The 18,484-nt window shown below is 41.7% G+C and overlaps 1 protein-coding gene across 2 annotated transcripts in view; it reads right to left on the bottom strand.

Moving 5' to 3' along the window:
- Positions 1-18,484, bottom strand: part of pi4kaa (phosphatidylinositol 4-kinase, catalytic, alpha a) — a 209,736-nt gene that overhangs the window by 149,436 nt on the left and 41,816 nt on the right. For both annotated transcript variants that reach the window (XM_067258321.1, XM_067258319.1), the window contains exons 8-10: positions 13,544-13,692; positions 6,575-6,640; positions 6,385-6,481 (exon numbers count right to left, since the gene is read on the bottom strand). In XM_067258321.1, coding sequence (XP_067114422.1) covers positions 6,385-6,481; positions 6,575-6,640; positions 13,544-13,692 — 312 coding nt within the window. The remainder of the gene's footprint in view (positions 1-6,384; positions 6,482-6,574; positions 6,641-13,543; positions 13,693-18,484) is intronic.

Below are 18,484 nucleotides of genomic sequence, written 5' to 3'. Positions count from 1 at the left end.
ACCCCCATCACCCTGTGCGACTCCCCAGTCAACACTGTGGAGTCCTTCCGCTTCATGGGCACCATCCTCTCCCAGGACCTCAAGTGGGAACTGAACATCAGCTCCCTCACCAAAAAAGCACAACAGAGGATGTACTTCCTACGGCAGCTGAAGAAATTCAACCTGCCGAAGACAATGATGGTGCACTTCTACACAGCCATCATTGAGTCCATCCTCACCTCTTCCATCACCATTTGGTACGCTGCTGCCACTGCCAAGGACAAGAGCAGACTGCAGGGTATCATCCGCACTGCTGAGAAGGTGATTGGCTGCAATCTGCCTACCCTCGAGGACCTGCACACCTGAGGCGTGCGAGGAAGATCGTGGCCGACCCCTCCCACCCTGGTCACTCCCTGTTCCAGCTACTCCCCTCTGGCAGAAGGCTGCGGTCCATCAGGACCAAAACCTCACGCCATAAGAACAGTTTCTTTCCATCTGCTACTGGCCTCTTCAACAAGGCCAAGGACTCACATTCACATTCATTCACTTATTTAACTATTATAAGTCCATCTAATGGCAATTCAGTATGCATAAGCCACTTTATCTCAGTATCCGATTGCACTATGTTGACCATTCACGCTGCTCATTCTATTCTTATTTTTATATATATTTTATTTTATATTTAAATTGTTGTATTCTTAGATTGTTTAGTTCTTAGAAATAGTTAAACTTTTGTACTTTTACTTAATTTAAGATCTGTATATGTTTAGTGTTTTGCACCTCCCTGCCACAGTAAATTCCGTGTTTGTATAACATACATGGCGAATAAACCTGATTCTGATGAAAGGCGTGTTAGAAATAAAATGTATTATTATTATTATTATTAAATACTGCTACTTAGCGCACACTAGGGAAGAGGCAGGCTTGTTTCTTTTTGTTTAGTGGATGTTCCACGCTAGTTTGATGTTAGCTAATTTCTCCTCAAAGAGCCTTCTTCCACGCTCGAACTCCTGCATAATTAATTACAAAGTTGAAAAGAGTAAAAACGCAACAAAAAGCAACACTCGTAATACATTTTTATGCACAAGGAAAGTGTAAGCTAGCTGTCGAATCTTGCCAAGAGGAAACGCAGGTCGAGGACAGCATAGTAAAAAGACAAGAGCACGGCGAGTTCTAGCATAAGAAGAAAGCTTTCGGAGACCATGATGCTACATGCTGACGGAGCACAGGGTGATGCCACTGAACAAGCACAAGGTGCGGCTGCTCAGGAGCTATCAGAACACGGCCATGAGGCAACCAAGAGGCAAGAGCCATTTGGAACACCCGACTCCCGGTCACATTTATCCAAGAGGTCCGGTGGATCATCAACATCGTCAGCAGCTGTCAGAGCACGTGCTAAAGCTAAGTCTAAAGCTGTACTAGCCCAGCTGACTTTTGTTGAGTGAGAAACAAACATGATGAGACAGAAGGCTGAGCTCGAAGCCAGTCTCCACGTTCTCACCACCCAAAAGATGGCTGACCATCTCTCAGTCCGCATAAGCGATTCCTCCCCATGCTTCAGCTGTCTCCCAGTCCACACAGGGGGCCGTCCTCCGAGCCACAACCAGCACAAGACCTCACCTAGTACCTCATGCGGAGATAAATGGTGAGCTCAGGCCTGCTACAGTTCGATGATCGCTCCGAACATTTCTGGTCATGGAAAGCCTCCTTCCTCAGCGCCACCAGGACCTGAATCTGACACCCAGGGAAGAACTGGATCTGCTGGTGAAGTGGCTTGGCGCAGACTCAGCTGAACAGGCGTGGAGAATCCGCTCAGTGCACGTCCTCAATCCTACCGCAGGCCTCCACATGGTGTGGCAATGTGTGGAGGAATGCTCCGGGACAGCAGAAGCCGTAGAAGATGCACTGCTTAAAAAGATCAAAGATTTCCCAAAGCTAACCAACAAAGACAACGCCAAACTCAGCGAACTCGGTGATATCCTCCTGGAACTGGAGTGTGCCAAGGAAGAAGGATACCTACCAGGCCTTGCCTTTTTGTTGTTGCCCACATTTGGAGTATACCACCCGAAGAAACCGGGTCAAATAAGAGTAGTATTTGACTCAAGCTCTGAATGTCAAGGTGTCTCCTTAAATGATGTATTCCTCAGCGGCCCAGACTTAAACAACACGCTGCTGGGAGTGCTCCTACGTTTCCACAAAGAGCCTGTCGCTGTGACAGCAGATGTGCAGCAAATGTTTTACTGCTTTGTGGTCAGAAGTGATCATAGAAACTACCTCCGATACCTCTGGTACGAAGACAATGACTTGGACAAGAAAGTGGTGGAGTACAGGATGAAAGTCCACGTATTTGGAAACACTGTCACCCGCCATCGCCATCTACTGCATGAGACGCGCTGCCGAGAAAGGTGAAGCAGAATACGGCTCTGATGCAAGACGGTTTGTGGAGTGTCAGTTCTACGTGGACGATGGGCTGACCTCTGTCGCCACGCCAAAGCAGGCAATAGAGTTCTGGACGTCACGTGACTTTACTGTTTACGTCGCCATTTTGGCAGGAAAGTAGTGGCTAAAATGAACGGCGCCAGCACGGATTTCAACCTGTCCGAGTTCACTGCGCACTTTAATTCAAGGCATTCATAGGCAGCTATAAAGCAAAACTTGATCGATTAAACATTAGTGATCCATATAATGCTCCCGGAGTTATTTTTACCACCTTTACGAGTGAAACGGAAGGCTTCCCTGACCTTCTGTATCCAGATATTTACAACTCTCTATCAACTTTCATTCGTCCTACTCTGGAGAGTCTTTGAAAGCCTACAAAAGCCTGGAGGGATATAAATGGACGCAATCAGATGGATTAGTGATGAATATTCAGCTTTGAAGTGTACCGGCTACAAATTGCTATGTGTAGCTAACATTAATGCAGTCAGTTTTATAACTTGTATAGCTAGCTAGCGTCGTCAACGGTAAGCTACTAACGTTGGCTAACGTACATTATATCAGTGCAATTTTCATCACAAAAATGCCATTACATATTTATTACAGATAAGTCATTCCAAGAGACTGAATGATCCTCAGTTGAAGCCATGGGTGGTTGTCAGGAATTATAGGGTTCTTCTCTCTGGATCTTAGGAATCCTATAAAATGCTCTCCCCCTTTATCTTTTCCCCGATGGTTCAGGCATCCAGGCGCACAGCAGCTATCCACCATGTTGAATCAACGTTTATTGAAATAGGCAGCAAATTAAATTATGTATAATATGTATGTACACTCTGGCGCTCCACCTGGCTCTCCACTTTCCTGCCAAAATGGCGATGACCGGTGCATGCTGGGATTGCGTGACGTCAACTCCCGGAGCTCTATAGACCTCCTCTCACGACCTACACAGATGCTGGCAGAGCTGCGTTGGTTTACAACGAGTGAAGCTACGGAGCAGTGACGCAACATCGCCAACAGCACTCACTGAAACATCGAAGGTGGAGACTTGAAATAAAACATACAAATAAATCTATTGTGTCTACACAACACTGTTTTCAACAGATTGACTAGATATCATTTGAAATGATAACGTTCGTTTTTTTCTGTTGTCGAAGCAAACGGTTGATCAATGAGGTTGAGTTTGCTTATCGCCAGGACATGGAAGCTCCTATTGGGTCAAACGAGGTTTCTATCGAAAGGTCAGAGTTTAGCGGCCATCCTGATCGTAAATATTCGAAGCAGAACTCCTTCAATGAGCGATAGTGCGTGACTGACTGAAATGGCAAAGGCAGAATGATGCAACAAGATCGTGGCTTGGTATGGAGGTAATACATTGTTTTGGACGAACTACTTGACATGGTCAGATAGTTTGGACCTTTGGGAATGTAGCCAGACCATTTTTGTTGGGATGTTTTGCATAACTGGACAGCTGTGAGCCGTATTAGGTAAGTAAATAGTTACTCCTCACGCTTTTCAATAAAGGTAGTATATCCCAAAGACGTTGAGTGTACTTGCTGTTGCAACTCGATCTTGAAATGGTGTACATCAATGGAAGCACAAGAATCGTACCAGGGTCTTGAATCTGATACGGGCCGTAATGGGTAGCCAATGAAGGGAGATGAGGAGCGGGGTAACATGGGAGCGTCTGGGTAGGTTGAGGACCAGGCGGGCTGCTGCGTTCTGAATCCTCTGGAGAGTGCTGGTTCATGGCAGCGCTCAGCTGAAGCGCATCTTTCTGTCAGCAGCTTTTTCCTTCTCACCACCTGTTCCCTGTTGTGCGCTGATTACACCCCTTATAAATATCCTCTGTATTCCCTCCGTCTTTGCCGAAGAATTTTGTGATGTTTGAGACCAGTTCCATATCCTGCGATACACTCTTTTGTTCCAGCCACGTTGAGCCGCTGCCCTACCCTTCCCTGGACATACGGGACTGCCTTCCCGATCTCGGACCCTGCCTTTCTTGACTACGTTTTTTCAGATCACCCCTTTTGAGTTACCTTCTACGGCTTGCTTTCTGTTTTGTTTCCAGAGCTTTGCTTGTGAGATTTCAGTTGTCCTTTAATAAACTTTCCGTTCCGCACTCTGCTTCTGGGTCCTCCTTACATTTACATTTACATTTAGTCATTTAGCAGACGCTCTTATCCAGAGCGACTTACAGTAAGTACAGGGACATTCCCCCGAGGCAAGTAGGGTGAAGTGCCTTGCCCAAGGACACAACGTCAGTTGGCATGACCGGGAATCGAACTGGCAACCTTCGGATTACTAGCCCGATTCCCTCACCGCTCAGCCACCTGACTCCTTGCAGCCAGCCGTGACAGGTAGGATGTTATCCACTGAAGTGCAGTGCCAGAGATGCCCATCTCAGAAAGTCCAGCGAGCAGTATCTGATGGTTGACCATATCAAATGCTGCAGATAGGTCCAGCAGGAGGATGACGGATGACCTTGAAGCAGCTCTACACAATGGAGAGCACAAATAGTTGCTGGAGATGTGTCGTCTCAAGCAGGCCCTTTAAAGCTTGCAAGCTAGCAGGATTGCATCACATGCAGAGTGGATAGGCACCCCCCCCAACTCTATGGTCCCTTAGCAGTGTGTGGGTAATCAGCATACTGAGGGAGTCAAGAGGGCTGATTAGGTTTGTCTGATGTGGTTGGATCAGACTCCACAGGTGTAACAGGATATTGGCTGTATGTGGTCTGGCTGACCACGCTTCAAAGCTTGCAAGCTTCTTTCTCTGGCTCTCGACGAAGGCGGTCTTTTTTTTCTCTCCCTCCCCTCCCCTGACCTTCCCTGCTTGGCTTCTATCGTATTGTCTTGTCTTGTATATACTCGAGAGACTCTCCGCATAACTCTACGAAGCAAGAAGCATGGAATTGATTAGCTGGTCTCTCAACACAATTGACACCATCTTCTCGAAGAGAAGCTTGGGTTCGGGGGAACCTAACTGCCCTGACGGGACGTTCGCAGCTGGCTACTCGATGGACGCGTGGGAGAAGTGGCGTGTCGTGTGCCTAGCGGTGCTTTCCGTGGAGGACGTTGAAGACATCTTTCTATTCGGAACCATGATTACAGGCTTTTTGCTGATTGGATTGGGCGCTGGCCTGCTATATCGGAAAATTAAAGAAACGGCTGCAGCTGTCAAAAGTCCCGTAAGGCTGCTCGACATTGATTGATTGATGCGGTGGGCAGAGCTGGTGGCACTCAGACTGTAACTACAACGCGTTGAAAGCAATTTGGATAACATCATGGAGAAGCTAGCGGCTCTGCAAAGGAAAGTGAACCGACTTGGAGGCCATAATGATGAGTAGACGTGGAATTGAAGGCGCCTACTCGACCAAATAACTACCCCAATCTTATCTGCTTTCGGCCCCGTAACCAGGTCAGGCCTTGGCCAAGGCCGTTGCTGGAACAACAACTCCCCTGGAGAGTGCTGCAGTGAGACTCTCTGTAGTCTCTTCCCTTCCCCCTCCCAGAGACACCTGTGGATTGCATCTCTGTCTTGGGTCATGACCAAGGATGTCTCCATGGCAATACTATCTGCAAACTGAGAATCTGACTGATTTTGGCCTAGGCGAAGGCGCCAACCCAGGCACACTCATACTCTAACTTTCATCTACTACAGATATGCTATCACACCCCTTCCCCCATCCAACACCTTTGCCTGATTGTTCCCCCGGTGTGGCTGGCGGGTCTGTGACCAGCGCCTATTATGGCTGCAGGTCCAGATGCTGCTTGTCCATACCCCTTCCCCGTTGCAAGTCATGTGGTTCTGTAATGTTGTACAATGTATGTGCTTATGTGCTGAGGTGTTTTTTGCCTGTTCCCACACTGTACTCCTCTAGGAGCATAGTCTGGGGGTTGCCTTTTTTCTCTCCTCTCTCTCCTCATGTTATGCTGAAATTGAACGACTGTTATCCCAATGTGTTCTTACCTTTCAGATTATAGAGGGTGTCTCTTAGCATCTTGAATATGGCCACGTACAGAGGATCACTGAAGGTCTTATAGTCCAGGTGGATACTAGGGTTCAGCTAGATGAAAATAAACCAGAAAGCCTTTTAGTACTGTTGTTAAGGGTTTTCAAAATAATTCTATTATTTTTAGGAAATATATTTAAAAACAACCTCCAGCAGATCCATCAAGGTGTCATCCAAGAGTTTCAAAAACGATTCAGAGACAAACTGTTCAACCTGTTCAAAGAAATGACGGTTATACACAAACACTAAACATGATAAATGCAACAGAGCCACAATACTTCATTACAGAACTAATTAGGATACCTCCGATAGTAGGAAACCTATTGTGTTTGTTGTATTATTATTATTACTTAATATAATTAATAATTAATATATCTATTGTGTTTCTACCTTTTCTTATTGAGGGCCAAGCAGCGAACCTGTGAAGGCACCTATTGTTTTTGTTGGTTTTAATATTAGTATTAGGTGTCAAGCAGCGAAACTACAAAGGCTCATTTTGTTTTGGTTAGACATGGGAGATCCCATGTCTGACACATTAATTTGTGATACCAGCCAAACTGATGCAGCCACCATTTTGAATTAAAGAAAAGTCACAAATTGTTCCAACCTTCAACATATTTGGCACAGATTATCTTCAGACCAAGCCTCACAAAAGTTATGACATGGTTTTTGGATTTTCAAAACCGTTTACCGTCCGGTACAGCCAATCAAAGTCGGCAACAAAGCCTCCAAAACAGGATGTGAAGTCATATCTCAGCAAAACTTTACTGCATTGACATAAAACTTGTTACATGTACTCGGAACCTTGTTCTGAGGATGTCTAAAGTGTTGTTTGGGTCATTTGACTTGCAGCAAAGCTGCGAAGCTACCTATTTGGTTTCTACCTTTTCTTATTGGGTGTATGCTCACTTAGTACTGCTAGTTTATCACTTAGTACTGCTAGTTTATGTACCCTTAGTATAGTTAGTCCACATATTTAAATTTTAGGTATATGTTTATTGTATGCACCTTCCTGCCAAAGCAAATTCCTTGTCTGTGCAAACTTTCATGGCGAATAAATCCCTTTCTGATTCTGATTTCTGATTCTGATTCTGATGCTTTGGAAAGGCGCAACCTATATCAGTGTTTCCCCTACCATTATATTAGGGGGGCGCCCCGCCCCGCCAACGGCACCCCCCCCCTGGAAGGTCAAGTTAATAAAAAATATATTTTTATTTTGTATACATATATATTTAATTTTTACATAGCGCCAGATCACAAAACCTTGGGTAAAACTGTATATTGTCTCTCATATATATTATTTATTTATTATTATTGGGTGTGCTTGCCTTGGCAAGGCTCAACCTATATTCTCTCTCATATTTATTTGGGTGTGCTTGCCGAACGTCATAAACCCAATGTGTGATTACCTAGAGTAGAACATTAGTTTAGCTGAGCTAGCTACCTAAAACGGCAAGACAGTAGTAGAAACGGCACAGGCAAATACCAAGGTGAGGCTAGGGTGATAAAATAATTTTTCCAGGCTGTGATATCAACACCCTGTATTTTTGTACGCCCTTCAACTTGTTAGCTCCAGCAATTCCCATACAGCGGTAGTATAGTAGTAAGATAGCTCAGCTGTACAACTTACCGGGGGCAGTGGCGGCTGCTGGTCTTTCAAATAGGGGAAGCTCATTTTCGGCCTACATCATATACATTTTTCATTTATTTTGCTAGTTCACTGGCTAGTTCACCCCTACGACACTAGCCTAGCCTACTGTATGAATGAATGAATGAATGAATGAATGAACGAACAATCTAACGAAACAATATTAAACTCAAAGGAAATGTGGGAATTAGGTTCAACTGAAACAATGAATGTGGTGTATATTTCTATGAAATGTATGATGTAAATTGGCTCTCAATTTCGCCAAGCAAATACCAATAAATAGGTTGCAGCAATTTGTCTTTCGACTACACTTGCAAAATCCTGAGCTCAAATAGCTTCGGCGACTTTTTATAATACAAAATCGTCTCCTAAAGTTTTTGTCAAATCTTCTTCAAAATTACCATAGATGATCTCCAGACTGAGCCTCGCAAAATGTATCATATGGGTTTTTAATTGTTTGTCGGTACAGAATATCAAATTTGGCAACTAATTGAGGTCATATCTCAGCAAATATTTGTTGCATTGACACCAAACCCTATAGGGATTCGGAACAGTGTTCTAAAGAGGTCCACAAAGGTCATGCCATTCAAACTCTAGGGGGCGCTGCAAAAAGCAAAAAATCATTTCAGCCAATAACTGTTGATTTGTTTGCCTTAATTAAGTGATTTCTTTGTCCTGTGATATCTTGTGAAATCCCATGGGTAACACGTTAACTTGCGATACCAGCCAAATTGATACGACCACCAATTCTTTATTCATGAAAAAAAAAACTACTCTACAGATTTTATCCAATCTTCGCCAATTGTGGCTCAGATTATCTTCAGACCAATCAGACCAAAGTTATCACATGGCTTTTAGATTTTTTTTACCGTTTGTCCAGCCAATCAAAATCGTTGATGAACCCGCCCAACAGGAAGTTGGGTCGTATCTCAGCAAATCTGTGATGGATTCACACCAAACTTGCTATGTGTACTTGGAACCCTGTTCTGTGGATGTCTAAAATGTTTTTTGTGGTGCTTGCAGCTATATTTATATTATTATATTATATTTCTGTTTGTTTCATTGCTTTTTTGGGTAGAGTAAGGGTAAGGCCTTGTTAAGTATAAAGGGTAGGCACAATAAGCTACGGCTTCTGCCTACACACTTTTTTCGGTCAGAGAATATTAAGTTTGATTTTGTTTTATTGTTGATTTAATGATTTGGTATTATTTAACCACTTTCGTGGCTGTGTGGTCAATCAGTTGTTTTTGGTGTAAAATTGACCAAAATAAATATTATTCTATTCTTCTATATATTTCTTTCTCTTCACTCGGGTGAAATGAACAGCGCTCTGTGCTTCTAATGATTAACACAAAAACAATCACACCCTATCTGAAGGCGTGAAAAGGTCTAGAATCTTTGAAGGAGGATTTCTCTGCTTGAGGATTTCAGGTTTACAAACATTCAGATACGTGTATCTTCAACTATTTTTAGATTTCAATGAATGACACATCATTTGAAAGCTTACAATCTGCACTTTCACAATCTGTAATAAACTGAGAAATGACCTTGGCTAGCAACGGCCCCTTTTCACCAAAGCGTGTCACATATTTGAAATATGCATGCTTGGCTAAATGCTAGGGCCTCTGCCAATGAATGTCTGCCTTCCTCCCCTTACATGTGCCAAATTCTCACTGACACATCCAGGGCCCTGACACGCGCAAGCTTGGGGCCATGCACACATATCCATGGCTTCCTGGCGAGGCTGGCCTGACCAAGCCCCCACCCCTCACTCTTTGGCTTGAAGCAAAGTCCCTGGTGGATCTTTATGGAGTCAAATTAGAGTCAATAATATTTTGCATCCATAGAAATAGTTTTGCATCCATAGAAAAAGTTTAGCATCCGTAGAAATAGTTTTGTATCCGTAGAAAAAGATTTACATCAGAAGAAAGTTTTTTTACACTTTTTTTTTTTTTTATGGATGCAAAACTAATAATAATTGGGTGTGCTTTGCCTTCGGCAAGGGCACAACCTTTGTTCTCTCACATATATATTATTATTATTATTATTATTCTTTTTGCCCCCCTAAAACTCAGTCAATATTTGGCCTACATAGACAACGTAGGTGTCAAAAGTTTCGTCTTGGTAGCGATTGAGTTGCTTCTATTGGAATTTACGTTCCGTTGCATGGTTTGGGCTTAAGTTAAGTTTTTGTGGGGAAAAGTGAAGCTAACGGTGGCTAATTTGCTAGCCACAGTCACTGACGTTACTAACGTCACTACGTCACTAACGTCACGAAAACACGCGTGACTACCTTTGGCAGAACATTCGTTTCGCATCTGTTAACTTGGGGGATAGCTAGGCTAACTATAGCTTTACTGCAAGGCAGCTGCAGAAACGCCACAAGCAAAGAGGCCAGGGTGATAAATATTTACTCATTTTACTTTGTGATATGACACACAATTGTGATGTGTAATGTACAATATAAGCTGATATTATTAAGGAAGTACATCTACTTTCGGAAACAGTAGTCTACTATTTCACTGAAATATTAGCTTCATGACATTAGCCTGTGTTGCCCGGGCAACACATACTACAGTGGTCTATGATGTATCTGTTTTCAATCGTTAAAATAAACATTCCTCACATATACATTTTCGTTGTAGGATTTATTCTGACATTAGTAAACGATTTGTTGGTGAAATTACCATTACCTGTGGTTTCAAACCAGTGTAGCTCACTGCAACGCTGTAGCTTACGCGAGACACACTAAAAAAACATCTAGCTACAGTACACAGCTGTTTAGGAAGTCAAACGGCGACAGAAAATGTTCGGCACTCCCCTTACTTAAATCAAAAGTCTATCTAACTACTAACCTGAACTTCATTGCCACAGCCTAAACGTTGTCAATCTGTTCATGAAAATAATTAATTTCAGCCTAAACCGTACAACGGAACGTTAAATCCAATTCAACCAACGCAATCGCTACCAAGACGAACACAGCAGTAGTCTACTACTGTACCGTAGTAGTACAATTTACCGGGGCAGCTTCTCCACACAGGGCTATATCGCATTTTGCGTTGTTACTTTATTCATGAATGAATGCAATATGAGTAGGCTAAATGCCTTAAAATATCACGAGAAGGGAAAAACTTTAAAGGACGTTTAAGTCATAGAGATTAGGTCAATTTTTACACCGGTCTGCCAAATTTATTCGTTTTGATTCAACGATGAGGCTGCCTCTTGCAGGGGAAATGAGAAGATATCTATTTCATTCTACACTTCACTCGTATTTTCAGTTGTAAATGAGCAGGAAAATGCTTTTAAATCTATGTAATCTTTATGAATAATAAGTATGCATTTTTATATAAAATATAGAGAAATATCAGTTGTAAAAATGTCATCCAAAAACGGACCCCAGTGCAACCGACGCAAGCAAGCACACCCTACAATTTCCCCAGAAATTGTACCCTCTCTAGTTGCTGTTTGGTATTTGAAGGTGTTTGAGGTGAAAATTCCCCCACAAAAGAAGTATACATTTGGAAGCTTCGATATCGTGGATCTTGGTAAAATCCTAGTCTGGAGGCGTAAAATGATAAGAGTTGATAAAGTTCTGCGTGTGATATAAACTGAATATCAAAAAGTAATGTCCGGCCCCTTGACACTTTATCAAATCTGGCCCTTCTAAAAAAGTTTTTCAACAGCACTACAATATTGTAGTACAAACACTCTTGGTTCCCAGCATGCCTTGCAGCAGGACTAATGGACCCTGTTGGGGGATTAATGTAGTTCGAAAAAGCATTGTTTAACTCTGAATTGCTGAGTTTCTGTTCATTAGTGTGTTGATAGCTTATAGCCTGGGTAGCCTTAGGTAGTCACCCTAAGGGTGTAAACTAGCAAACTAAGTGGCTACCCAAGCTGTTGCATTTGTAGTTTGTAGTAGAAACTTTCAGTGGTGGGCATTTTGTTTTAATTTCAGGGAAAATATAATTCCATTCACCATAAAGTTCTGATCACTGATGCATCAACTTAAACAAAGGGTTCTTGTAGTGGAAGAATTCTGAAGACACTGTATACCCAAATAGTCAGGATGCCGTATTAATACAAATTATTTATTCAGTACCATTAAAGCTGTAAAGCAAATTCCATGATTTGCTTCTCAGTACATTATATACATGTGAAATGAGTTGCTGAAAGCATGTGCAAAGCTCAAGACTTTGTCGCACTCAAATGTGGAGTTAGACCGTTGAACAGTTTCTCACCCGTTTTCAGCTCAAGTTTTGTTTAAGCGGGGCAAAACCCAACCTATCAACGTCACAGCCACCTATCTACGTATATAACCTACATTCTGTTACTCAGCTGGTATGATGCAAAGACCAAGTAATTAACACATAAAACACGCAGGTAGGTCTGCTCTGATATCTGCAATTGATTTAGCTAGTTGTTGCTGTTGTTGCTAAATTCGAGGGGGCAGAGCTTCAGCTCCTTCAGGTGACACCCCCCCCCCTTCAGTATTTTTAAGTGCTTAAGAGAGCACTCTGTGACTGATCCGCTGGAGGACACATAACGCAAGTGTCGTTTAGCAGAGTACAGTTAATAAATACATTCTTCTCCACAATGGATTGTAAACAATAAATGTCTTAACAGGAAAAGATCAAACAGCTGTTTCAACAACACATACTCTAAGTCTCCAACTGACCCTTTCAAGTACGTCACCCTTCTGTCATAAGTCTTAATTGGAAGAATGTAGAAAATTCCCACCCCCAAGGGTAAGCTACCCCACAGGGTAATCAGAGGCCTCAGGACAGACAAACATTCCCTTTCATCCTCCACCTGTTGGCCTAACTTCTTTCATGTCACAGCATGTCTTTAACAATGGGCATAAAACCCTTGTAATTCAAATCACTCTTGAAAACCACATACATTCTATTACATTCTTCCATTGGATTTGTGGCGGAAACAATTATGAACTTCCTAGTTTCTATCTTTATGAGGGAGGATTCAGTTAATTTTGTTCACTTTAAAGATTTGTTCAGTGTTGCTAATACATTGACAGAGCATACATTCTCCTGCAGTGTCTTCAAATGTGTTGACTGCTGTAGCATGATGCAATGACAACATCAGTTGACATGGTTCAAGATGGATTCACGCTGTAGCACTCAACTTTGATTCACCTCGATAAATTGAAAGATAAATTTACTGATTGCATTTCTACCGTATAAATCCAAAAGCCCCATCAGTTTGCCATGATTTGGGAAAACCAACACAAATATTATTTTCATGAACTGTAGCTTTAATTGACTTGAAACTCGATACAGATGTGTAGGATACATGTTTTCATATTTGTTATTTAGCAATAATTAGGAACAATGTTGTGTACGTGTGATATACTACATTTGGACATTTTGGCAAATGTCAGGAGGAATCCTCCATTGCTGCTTGCAGCTATATTTATAATTTTGACCGCACCCATCTCGGTAGGAACTGACCATGTTTAAGAGCTGCCTGAGCATATCCAAAGGAACCTCAAACTCTCTGCAGCTGCTTCCAGTGAAGAGAGGAGACATGGAGAAACTGGAGCTGATAGTGGAGAAGTAGTAGTCTGGGTCCACCGCACTACCGTCTGGGAGATAGGAACCTGGAGAGAGAGAAATAGGAGGGAAGGAAGAAAGGTATAGAGGGTGGAAGGGAATTAGGGAGGGAGGAAGGAATCCCAAGAAAAAGTTCAACATACTGAGGCAAAACAGATGTTCCATTCATTTGAGCGTTTTGTTGCAGCAAAATGGCATGACGCGTTGCATGGTGGTTTCTTTTTTCAAGGTTTTTTTATGGGAGTGATTTTTGGTCAAACAACCACGGAGAAGATACAATGTCAATATTTAGAGACACACTGGTTCTTCAGATGCACTGTTTAGAGTTACAATATGGATAGATTTTCATGCTAGCTCAAATTGAATCAAAATTTCATTTTTGAATTGGAAATGTTCATTGAATCAACTGAATATTAAAAGCAAAATGCTTAATAATTTCACAGACTGAAATTTAATCTAATGGCTTGAAATCAAATATTACTTTCATTTATTTAAAGAAGGGACAGCCTGAGGAGAATGATCTGTATGAAGACAAATTAGGGTCGTACAGATTTGCAAGTGTAAAAACTAGATTTTCTAAAGTGGTAATCAAACTGATAACCTTCCATCTTCAAGTTTGCTTTTAAAACCTACAGGTTATCCATTGTAGGATACTTTCTAAGTAGCCCTCCTATTTTTTCTACTAGCGCACCGTAACATAGCCTAGTAGGCTAAAACAGGTCCTAATGAAAATCACATTTTAGTTTGGCAGATGCTTTTATCAAGTTATTTTGTTTTCAAGTGTATCCATTTATGGAGGAAATGAATGAAGGATTTGGATTGGATTACTTTTGATTCTGTAGAAACCTTATTTTTTAAGTTGAATTTCCGATGCTAAAATGGTGGTGACCAGTCTCATGTTATCTAAACTACTGACCATTACAAAGACAAAATAATGAGTGTGGTGGTTAGCGGTAACCATGGTCATAAACATTTAATCTAGCGTAATAAGTTATCTGTATGAAGACTGAATGGCCTCTTAAAAGTATATGGAGTCAGATTGAAGACTTAAGTCTTAAATGTTGGGTTAAGAATCTTTGTGTGGGCAGTTAAACTATCTTTACAATTGTGAAGAAGTTTCATGTCCTTGTATGAACCAGATGAATATGAGTTAGCCTGCCTGTTGTGCCATTCTGTATCAACCTTTAGTTTTTCATTTTCGAGGGCTAACCAACAGCTAACTCTCCTGTCGGTGAGGTTGCGCAAGCGCACATATGTAAATCGCCTGATCACTGTAGTCTTTCAGGACTATATATTTACTACCGCTCAACACATTTATTTCTTTTACATTTTTGATTTACCTCACGCGGGCTGGATTGAGACAGTCCGTGGCCGGTTGTGGCCTGCGGGCCGTACAATGCCCAGGTCTGCTGAACTGACTCTCTGGTGCTCAGGTCGTAATTTCAATCACACAGCACAGAGCAGTGTAGGCCTACAGGAATATCTGGACCACAGCCAATCAGAGGCAAAGACCCGCCCCATCTCTGTCTCTGATTGGTTTAGACCACGATATGATCCAACCTTGAGTGAGTTCCTTCAAAGGAGAACAAACCAGAGCCTGTTTAAGGAGAGCCTTGCCACTCCCTATTAAGCCCCATTGCACCGAATTTGGCTGCAGTTCCACCAGAGTTCCACTGGGGGTGATCGCGAGCAAGTGCATGTTGAATGGGAGTCTATGGAGCTAAAGTGGATTTTTAGGGGTATAGCTCCATAGACCTCCATTCATTATCCACTCGCTCGTTAGCGCCCTCACATGGAACTGCAACCAGTTCAGAACCCGGAAGTTTCCAGAGAGTGGCAGTTCTCCCTATATTAGACATTCTCTGGAACAAATGCTTCGTTTGTGGAGAGACAGCGGATGCGAGGAGGTTAGTTGCACCGGTGCGACCTAGGATTTTTTTTTGTCACACCCGTACACATTTTGGTCGCACTATGCGATATGGATTTGTACCATTCGGCAGTAAAGCCATCTGGGCCTGGTGACTTATTCGCTTTCGACCTAGAGATGGCTGCGTTTAATTCCTCAGTCGTTATTTCTGATGCTAATTGTTCATTTTGTTCTTCAGAAATAAAGGGTAAGTCAAGTGAGGCCAAAAATGCATCAATGTGAGGAGAATTATCAATATGTTGCTGAGAATAGTGTTTTGTAGAACTTTTCAAAGCTTTGTTGGATTTTTCCCAGTCTGTGTTCTATTTCCCCAGATTCTGGGTTTCGTATCTTAGAAATTGTATTGTCTGCTTGCTGCTTTTTTAGTTTGTATGCCAGAAGCTTCATTGCCTTACCTCCAACCTCATAATAACATTGTTTCAGAAATATAAATGTATTTTGTATTTACTGTGTGCTCATTTCCTCTATCTCATTCCTTATCTCTTTTATTTCTTGTTTCTCCCTTTCATCTAAAGTAACACTGTGAACCCTTTGTAAATGCTTTAATTTGGTCTCAAGGTCTTGATATGGCAAGCCGTTTTAACATTTATTTCTACAAACGTACTAGTCACTATTTTAAAGTTACTAGTACTTATTCTTTAGTTAATAGTAACTATTCCCATAGTTACTAGTATCTATTCCAGTTTTACTAGTAACTTTTCATTACATACTAGTAACTATTCTTTAGTTACTAGTAACTAATCTAATATTTACTAGTATCTATTCCCGTTTTACTAGTAACTTTTCATTAGATACAAGGAGTCAGGTGGCTGAGCGGATAGAGCATCGGGCTAGTAATCTGAAGGTTGCCAGTTCGATTCCCGGCTAGTGCACATGAAGTTGTGTCCTTGGGCAAGGCACTTCACCCTACTTGCCTCGGGGGGAATGTCCCTGTACTTACTGTAAGTCGCTCTGGATAAGAGCGTCTGCTAAAATGACTAAAATGTAAAAAAAAATGTAAATGTAAAGATACTAGTAACTATTCTTTAGTTACTAGTAACTATTCCGACATATCCTGAAAGCAATAAGTACTAGTAACTATTGCCAACAAGATATCTAGTTAACATGCAAATTAGCTTCTGAAGATATCTAGTTAACATGCAAATTAGCTTCTGCAGATATCTAGTTAACATGCAAATTAGCTGCTGAAGACCACACATCACAGAAGACGCCGTTTTAACATTTATTTCTATAAACGTACTAGTCACTATTTTGAAGTTACTAGTACTTATTCTTTATATATTCCAGTTTTACAAGTAACTTTTCATTAGATACTAGTAACTATTCTTTAGTTACTAGTAACTAATCCAATAGTTACTAGTATCTATTCCCGTTTTACTAGTAATAAATTGCACATTTTTACAATTGTATTCTATGGGGCTCTGCTTTACAGATATCTACTATTTGTTTCCAACTAGTATCTATTCCAATAGTTACTAGTATCTATTCCCGTTTTACTAGTAACTTTTCATTAGATAGTACTTATTATTTAGTTACTAGTAACTATTGCCAACAAGATATCTAGTTAACATGCAAATTAGCTTCTGAAGATATCTAGTTAACATGCAAATTAGCTTCTGAAGATATCTAGTTAACATGCAAATCATATCTACATTCCTTACAGGTATTACGATCTGTATTAGCGTCCTTCTCGATTATTGAAATCACCTATTTACTATTACAAGTAAATTAGTATCATGTGTTTTGTCAACGAACTGGTCAATCAAGGGCAATAGCAAAATTGCACTGTTGTAATTGGTTTTCTGTTGATTGGTAGGGTGGAAGTTACGCCCTGGTCTACTTGCACTGTACAGATGTTACGTTTCTTTCTTTCTTTACGACACGACCGCTCACAGAGAAGTTGGACTCTGTAAGGCCGCAATATTCTTCTCCGACTCCCGTTTACGGATGGGGGACGGATAGACTGCGTTTATGGTTCTCCGTAGGCTGTGGGTGCTGAAAACAATTCACTGCCAGAAGAGTAGGTGGCGCAACGTTTTTTTGTAAGTCGTCGTCGAGTGTTTATTTACCTAGGTTATCGATAAGTCGGAGTAAATTTACAAATTAGCCGTTTCATCAATAAAATACGCAAATTTTCAGCAACTACACTGCCCATTTCTCGTCACATTTTAATTCAGATGCTGATTTACATGTACTGTTTAGCTGAAATATGAATTGTAAAAACTTACAGCAATGGCGGTCAAAGGATTCTGTTTGTCCTGTTTATCACGGCAACCCCGCCCCTGACGCAAGCGGTTATTAATACTGACCAATCACAGCCAAAGGGCAGGGGCGTCTTGATAGCACTTGAGGCCCCTGGGCTATGGACTTTATTTTCCATTTTTTGAGGCCCCCCACACGCTAATCGCACAATCGCACGAGTTGCTTGTATTGTTATTTACATTCCGTTGCACGGTTTAGGTTTTTGTGGCAAAAATTGCCTTGTGTCAACGAAGGGAACTCAGTGCTAGCCTACGTCACAACGTCAGCACACGTTAGCAACGACGCATGGATACAACGTGCATTGCTGTTGCACAGCAAGTATCGTATCGTGCCGTGGTGTACTAGCAGCATTATACATTTACATTTAGTCATTTAGCAGACGCTCTTATCCAGAGCGACTTACAGTAAGTACAGGGACATTCTCCCCGAGGCAAGTAGGGTGAAGTGCCTTGCCCAAGGATAAAACGTCATTTGGTTTGCATAGCCAGGAATCGAACTAGCAACCTTCTGATTACTAGCCCGATTACCTAACCACTCAGCCATCTGACTCCCTAAACATTTAAGCAATTCAAGACTTGTATGTACAGTAAGTAATGTCACAATAAATTATGTATTTAAACTCAAGCTTGTGTTGTGCGTCGCTGTATTCA

The sequence above is a fragment of the Osmerus mordax genome, chromosome 20 (genome assembly GCF_038355195.1).
Source record: "Osmerus mordax isolate fOsmMor3 chromosome 20, fOsmMor3.pri, whole genome shotgun sequence".
NCBI lineage: Eukaryota > Metazoa > Chordata > Actinopteri > Osmeriformes > Osmeridae > Osmerus > Osmerus mordax.
The sequence above is the reverse complement of the archived record's forward strand: the minus strand, read 5'-3'. Positions and strand labels throughout refer to the sequence as shown.